The 8,038-nt window shown below is 35.0% G+C and overlaps 2 protein-coding genes across 2 annotated transcripts; one reads left to right on the top strand and one right to left on the bottom strand.

Annotated features, from left to right (window-relative positions):
- Positions 1 to 1,436: 1,436 nt before the first annotated feature.
- Positions 1,437 to 2,311, top strand: INS49_012560 (uncharacterized protein; the record flags this gene model as incomplete). The annotated part of the gene is made up of 2 exons (XM_043173263.1): positions 1,437 to 1,747; positions 1,810 to 2,311. 2 exons carry the CDS (start codon positions 1,437 to 1,439, stop codon positions 2,309 to 2,311), a joined length of 813 nt encoding a protein of 270 aa, XP_043022560.1.
- Positions 2,312 to 3,071: 760 nt separating this feature from the next.
- Positions 3,072 to 4,066, bottom strand: INS49_012559 (uncharacterized protein; the record flags this gene model as incomplete). Its single annotated transcript, XM_043173262.1, has 3 exons — positions 3,072 to 3,161; positions 3,241 to 3,841; positions 3,906 to 4,066. The coding sequence occupies 3 exons, from the start codon at positions 4,064 to 4,066 to the stop codon at positions 3,072 to 3,074; spliced, it is 852 nt and encodes a 283-aa protein (XP_043022559.1).
- Positions 4,067 to 8,038: the final 3,972 nt, after the last annotated feature.

Raw genomic sequence — 8,038 nt, 5'->3', positions numbered from 1 at the left:
AAGGTATTTACTCTTTAATAATTAAGATTAAGATTTTTTCCTTTATTTATAAAATATATAAATAAATAAAGTAAATTTAATTATATATATATATAATATTACCCTAAATATTAAAGGTTTTTCCTTAAAAGAAATAATTAAAATAATAAAGGTTTTTCCTAAAAAATAAGCGTTACTTATACGGCCTATATATACCATATATATATATAGTTATAATATACCTATATTGCGTTTATATATATTTAATTTTATATAAAAAATGTATTTCTATAATATATATAATATAAATAAAATAACGTATAACTTTAATATATAAAAATATTGTAATATATTATAGCTATTATAAAATAATTAATAAATCCTATATAAAACTATAATTTAATATATAATACTTTATTAATTATAAGTTTAAGTTTAAGTAATAGCAAATTTTTAGGTTTTTTGCCTAAATATATAAATATTTAATAAGTAAGTTTTTCCCCTTTTATAAGGTTTTCTTATTATATAATTAAATATTCCTCTTTTATAAACTAAATCCTTTATATATAAAATAAAATAAATAAAAGGGAATTAGTTTAAGGGGGGCTATTGGAATATTTTAGATATCTAGGCTATTATTAATATGGGATATCCTTTTCCCCATACGTTTGCCACTGTATGGAGGATAATAACTATAAATAGGGGCCTTCCCTCCCATAGAATAGACGTTAGCTAGCCTAATAGACTAAGCATCCAACGCTATTATTTCAGAGCAAAACGGCGACGCCGCGCCCATGTTTACGTGTCAAGACCACAGTTCGTAATCACAGGAAAGGGGCGGTCCACTCCAACCGCCTCGCTAGAACTTTTCTAGCCTGTCAAGATGCCTCTCATGCAGTACAGATGACAGGACTGGTTCACCTAAAGTGACGACTCAGCAGGGCACTCGCCGAGGTAGCCAGGAGCGTGGGCCCCGAAGACGCGTCAAGAATACAACGGGGTCCGCAATTCGCACTAGACCTCTCCTTAGCGACGGGAAAGAAGCAATACCAAGTACTGATTGTAGACGCCCATTTGAATTCCGCTCCATGTGATTGGTCGCATGCCGCTGGCTTGGGGCCAAAAGCGAAGCCAAGATTGGGGGAACAGTTTGGACGAAACATGGGTCATGATCAAGCGGTATCCTTGTCACGTCAATGAGGCTGAGGCCAGTGCTTTTCTGGCTGTTCCTAGGCTTGGCTCTGTCGAAATTGTGGGGGACATGGCCCAAGCCTCACGGCGACGACAATCTGGATATCCACATTAGAATGTCTTCAGGCGAGACCTACCGAGCTATGGTTCTAAAGTGATCGACATTTCGTATTCAAGTCATTCTTTCTCTCGCTGAAACATTCATGTAACTACCAGCAAAAGCGTATCTTGAATCTTTTCACTATTCACCCTTCACCACCGTAAATATGAAGTTCACTACCGCAGCACTGGCTATTCCCCCTCTTTCTGGGGTCTTGGCCCACCCGGAGAGGCTCACCGAGGAGGTCCGCAGACAAGAGGCTCAGATGATCGGCCGTTCCACAGACAAGTGCGCATCCGCCATCGCAAAGCGCAAGGAAGACATCATGGAGAAGCGCGCGCAGCCTCTCTACCGCCGTCGTGTTGAGTCCGGAAACATTTCTCCCAACGACGTGTCCAAGCGAAACACACTCCAATACCAGGACATTCAAAACACTACCTGTGCTCTTGCCCCTGATACCATCTGGGGTCCTTATGGGTAAGTTATCTCACTACCCTTTCTATGGCGCATCACGAGCCCCGGTTCTAACAACCACGCAGTGTCGACGGTGAGATGGTCCGCCACGATCTCCGCGAGAACCAGACCGGCATCGACTTCTACTTTGACATCGGTGTCATTGATATCGAGACGTGCGAGCCGTTGTCCGGCGTCGCGCTCACCATCTGGAACTGCAACGCCACCGGCAGCTACTGCTCCTTCACGGGAGTCGACCCGGACACCGTCGAGCTCCTGGACGGCTGGACAAAGCGCGATGACGGCACCACCGACGACGAGACCTTCTTGCGCGGTGTCCAGGTCACCAACAGCGACGGCATGGTCGAGTTCCTGACGACCTTCCCCGGTTACTACGTGACACGCACTACGCATATCCACATCACCGCACAGTCTAACGTCACGAACGGCACCGGCTACTCGCAGTCCACGATCCAGCACATCGGCCAGCTCTCCTTCGAGGAGGACCTCCTCGAGGACGTGTACAACCTCAGCCCTTACTCCGCGCACAAGCTGACGCTGAACCGCACGACCAACGCCGAGGACTAGCTGTACAGCTCTGCCAATGGAGATGGGTACTCTGCCATCATCGATGTTACCCAGCTCGGCGACAGCCTGGAGGACGGTCTTGTTGGATACATCACGGTCGGAATCAACGCCTCTGCTGAGGCAATTCCTTCCGTGGGCGAGGATGTCAACCCCCAGGGTTACCTTCCCACCGTCAGCGTCTCGCCTGAGAAGTATGCCCAGGCCACTGCTGTTGACCGGGCCGATGGCTACACTGAGTAGAACTGAATGAATATATGGAGGTGCCATATGAACGGGGTTTAGATTTGGAATTTCCTTGGAGTTACACATAGAGGGATCACGGGACAGCGGCACCTGGGAATGGTATGCTTCGCTGGTGGGTCGTTCAGGCATTGGGATTGTCATTGCATAGCTTGCGAATACACAATTGATATTCAGTCTTAACATCAAATTCTTTCATCGGCAATTTCATGACCTTGTCATCCTCGCACACCCGGCAAAGACCCTGTACGCCTCGAAAGCTGCTCTGTATAATGTCTTTGACCGGGATCGGTTGCACTTCAGTCCTCTTTCTGGGCTCATTATTTTCCGTAGGGGTTGTTCAAGGAGAAAATATTGGTAAAGTCTATTGTATTAAGAGTACTGCCGTATTTTCCTGGCCGTGCTGACTCCCAGCTGACGGCAGACCACAGCTACGTGTCGGGCCACTGATCAACAAAATTTCGGCCGCCATTCATTATCTCCTCTGCATTCAAGCGAACACTCCATCTTACAATGTCGGTCAACGGTTTGTCTTGCCATCCGTCGCCGTGATCCGATATGTCGCTCTCGGCACTTTGCGGCCCCATCGGCCTGTGATGCTGAAAGAGAGCTGGCTGTAGTTTTGTCAACATCTGAGGTACACTTGCCATAGCGCAGGGAAGAAACGAAGTTATATCAATACCACTCACCTGCATTGTCAGGCACCGGTGATACCCGCGCCCCTCCAGGCCTTCACAGAACCTTCGGAGATTGATATCGTATGCGGCGTCCACATCCTTGAGGCCAATTTCGAAAAGAATCTGGCGAGCTGCTTTCTGAGTAACAGCATACCCGAGGCTGCACACTGCTTCCTGGGCATGGTGGACGACACGAGTGTGTTCAGGATATTGCTCTTTGATATCTTCAGGCTGATCAATATTCCAGAGATACTGCTTCTGTGGTACGGTTTGGTCTGTCCAAACGACGCGGCCCTTTGGTAGATTTCTGTCGTCTGCCAATGGGAAGTGCATTCCACAATGGCCGACCCAGAGAAGATCCCAGTTGTCTCCATATGGTGAATGCCGTGGGGAAACAGTCTTTGGGAGATTATGGAGTTGGAACTCGCGGACCTTGGCCTGCCCTTTGGGGATCGGATAAGTTGGATCGGCATAGGAACCGGAGGTGCCCTCCAAAGGCTGTGTGAGAGTGTGTGTTGCAGTCGCGAAGTCCAGGAGCTGGTCTTTGATCCGCACATCCCAGTCTGCATCATCTTCCAGAATCAAAGCAGTTGACAAGTTCCGTTTGACGATTCTATTCAGAGAAAATCAGTATCGTCTCGACAAGCGTGGGAAGCACAGTCGTGACAATAGCTCACTCTTGGATTGCGTTAATGTGTGCATGCCAGCTGCCGATTGAGGGGTCTTGCAGCCGTCCGTGATTTGGACTCATCGGAACAGCCTTATCGGGAACATCCTGACCCAGGACGCCATCGACGAATTCAATGTCGATGTCACTCAGTGCTGCTCCAAGAACCATCCCATCTCGGCGATCGGTTCGCGATGGCAGCCCGACAACAAAGATCTTTTCGAACTAACTTGGTTGTCAATGATGGATCAAAGCACATCAGGTTTGTTTTGACGATGGACTAACACCCAAAGTATTGTTCCTGGTGTCGTCAATCGAGCATGGTTTTGAAGCCCCTGCAAAATATGCAGTCGGGCTCCGCAGAGGCGCGGGGCGAAAGCTTGACTGAAGGACGAAAAAAGTAATGATAAGGAATGTGCTTATTATGATGAATATCGGCCGCCTCGCCAATAGATTCGCTGCCATTTTGCTGTGGCTAGCCAGCGGAGGAAGATAATTCTGTTGAAGCAACATCTTGGAGTGTCTAGCAGGGTCTTTGCTTCCGTCGCAAACCAATGTTTGCGGTGGATCTCAAGTGCAACAGAATTCATTTGAGCCGCTCTTGCCTTTTCCCCTGGGTTCTGGGTAGCGCTTGTCTTTAGAATCTCCATCTGGGAGTCCGTCGCAGAACTCCGCCCAGCGACCCATGAAAATCTGAAATAATAGCGTTGGATGCTTAGTGTGGTTATGGACGTGCCATAGGGGGACAGCAGCACTATGGGCGATAGGCACTATGGGCAATTGGCACTAGAGCACCGGCAGGCAAGGGTCACGTGCGGTAGCACGTGACCACCCCTAGATAGTCTATAGCCAGAAGGAGGTTCTGCAGCCTACGGCCGCAACCCTCCTTCCTTCTATATAGCCGATTCGAATACAACCAGTCTGCTATCAACCAACGTACGTTAACCCAACCAACACTTAGTCTATTAGGCTAGCTAACGTCTATTCTATGGGAGGGAAGGCCCCTATTTATAGTTATTATCCTTCATACAGTGGTAAACATATGGGGAAAAGGATATTCCGTATTAATAATAGCCTAAATATTTAGAATATTTTAATAGCCCCCCTTAAACTAATTCCCTTTTATTTATTTTATTTTATATATAAGGGATTTAATTTATAAAAAAGGAATATTTAATTATATAATAAGAAAACCTTATAAAAAGGGAAAAACTTACTTATTAAGTATATATATATTTAGGCAAAAAACTTAAAAATTTACTATTACTTAAACTTAAACTTATAATTAATAGGGTATTATATATTAAATTATAGTTTTATATAGGATTTATTAATTATTTTATAATAATTATAATATATTACAGTATTTTTATATATTAAAGTTATATATTATTTTATTTATATTATATATATTATAAAAATATATTTTCTATATAAAATTAAATATATATAAATGCAATATAGGTATATTATAACTATATATATATATGGTATATATGGGCTATATAAGTAATGCTTATTTTTTAGGAAAAACCTTTATTATTTTAATTATTTCTTTTAAGGGAAAACCTTTAGTATTTAGGGTAATATTATATATATATATAATTAAATTTACTTTATTTATTTATATATTTTATAAATAAAGGAAAAAATCTTAATTTTAATTATTAAAGAGTAAATACCTTAATTTATTTTATATGCATTATAATATAAGTAAAAAATTTCTTTATTTTTTAGCTTAATATTTTTATATTATTTTTTTATTAAATTATACCTTTCTTTAAATTCTTTATAATATAGTTTATTTATTAGTTTTATAAGCTAATTTGCTAGATTTTACTTAAAATTTATATATTTTAATATTACTTTATTATTTTTTATTACTTTTCTTATATAATAATATATAATATTTATATATTTAGTTTTTTTATAAAATAAGGTATTTTTAGTTAATTTCTTAGCCTTATTATTATTTATATATATAGTAAGGGGCTTAAGATTAAAGTTAATTTTTAAATTATTATTAAAATATTTAAGTAAATTATATAAATATTTAACTTCTTTTATAGCTTTTTTTAAATTTATATATTTAACTTTTATAAAGGAAAGTGCTGATATTTTTTATAGCTAAGAATTTTAGCTTATGGGATTTATTTTATTATTATTATTATTATTATTATTAATATTATATAAGCTAAATATATAATTAAAGGTGCTTTTTTTAATAAATATATTATTACCTTAATTTAAATTTATATAGCCTATTAATTATAAATTATTTTTTAAGCAATTATATACTTTAAATATATATAGGAATTTATATATATATCCTTATATTTTATTTAATTCTTTTATATACTTTAATCTTAAGTTTGCTATATATTTAGCTAACTTATTTATAAAATAAATTAAATTTAACCTTATTTTTAAGCTAATATATAATATAAACCTTATTTATTATTAATATAATTTTATAATATGTTTATTAGCTTGGTTAGTGTATTTTTTTAATTTTTTATTAGGGGTATATAGTGTAAGTTAAGGGATTATTTCCTTTTTCTTAACCTTTTCTTTTATATTAAATCTTTTTAATATTTTATTTATATATTTATTTTAATTTATAGTTATTTATTTATCTTCTTTATTTATATATATATTGCTTTTAAGGAAATTTATTAAATCTCCTTAAAAATCTAATTTTATATTTTTATATAATTTATTAATTATTAAATTTATATTATTATTATTAAGTTTTATAATAATAATATTATTTATATAATATATAAATATAATTTATTTATTAAGGTATATAAATACGCCTTTATTATATAAATAAATAATAAATCCTAGCTTAATTAATATATTTTTTAAATATTTATATTAAAGCATAAGTAATTATTTTAGCTTATATATATTATAATTTAAGCTTTACCCATTGTGATTAATTAGTGGGCTTTGGCCCTATAAGAATAGGCTTTAGCGCGGATGTAAATGAAAAGTAAACTTTTTTTTCTATACTTTAAATATAAACCCTATTTAAATACCTTATAATAAATAACTTAAGGTTAGCTTATAATATATATTTAAAGTCCTTTTATATTATAAACCCATAATATAATTATATAAAACTTAATATAGCGAGATTTAGAAAAAATAATAATAGCTCGTTAAGTCCTTCTTTATTTAAAGGAACTCTTATTTTAAGAATATTTAGCAACTTAGTTAATAAAAATAAGGGCTAAATTTATAATAAATAAGAAGGCAATTAATATTAAAGGGGCTTAATTCTTTTATATATTTAATTAATTAAGAACTTTCCATAATTAATCTTTACTTTATATTAATTTTATAAAGATATTTAAGGGGTAGCTAAAAAGCTTTTTAAAAAAGGTTTGCTTTATATTTAAAAACCCTTTTAAGCAAAGGTATGCTAAGCTTAGCTTAATTACGTTATAATAACGCTGTGAAAAGGGGATGATAGAATTTCTTGCTTAATTTAATTAATTAATTTATATAATAAAGGCTTAAAATTAGTTAAATAAATATAAAATATTATTAATAGCTAATAGCTTAATTTTTATAATAAAAGCTTAGCTTAATTATAAAAAGTAATTAAATATATTTAAGGCCTTTTACTTTGCTTTATAGTAATATAAGGGTATTTTTAATGCCATAGCAAAGGAAAATAATATTTAACTTTAAAATAATAAAGCAATAAACATTAATATTATAGTAATTTTAATAAGTAAAGTTAAGTATTTTGTATATAGCTAACTTAGTTATTATAAATATAATTATTTTAATCATTATGAGAAAATAAAAATATAGCTTTTATTAATTAAGGTTAATAAAGAAAAGGAGTTTATTTAAGGGGGCGTAAAATTTTTTTTATAGGGTAAGGCTTAAAAGTAATGTTAATTTAATGCCAACCTAAGCTTAAAGCAAATTAATTATATATTAATTAATTTAACGTTATAAAAATGCTTAAAATTTAGGAAATTCCTATTAATAAAGCAAATTGCTTATAATTAAGCATTAATTAATTATAAATTATATAATAAATTTATAATTTTAAGGTTTTAAATAAGGAAGCTTATATAAAAGGTTTGTATTAAAGAATTATAAAAATATTATTAATTTAAT

Source organism: Diaporthe citri (assembly GCF_014595645.1).
Source record: "Diaporthe citri strain NFHF-8-4 chromosome Unknown scaffold_6, whole genome shotgun sequence".
In the NCBI taxonomy this organism is placed as follows: Eukaryota; Fungi; Ascomycota; class Sordariomycetes; order Diaporthales; family Diaporthaceae; genus Diaporthe; species Diaporthe citri.
The sequence above is the reverse complement of the archived record's forward strand: the minus strand, read 5'-3'. Positions and strand labels throughout refer to the sequence as shown.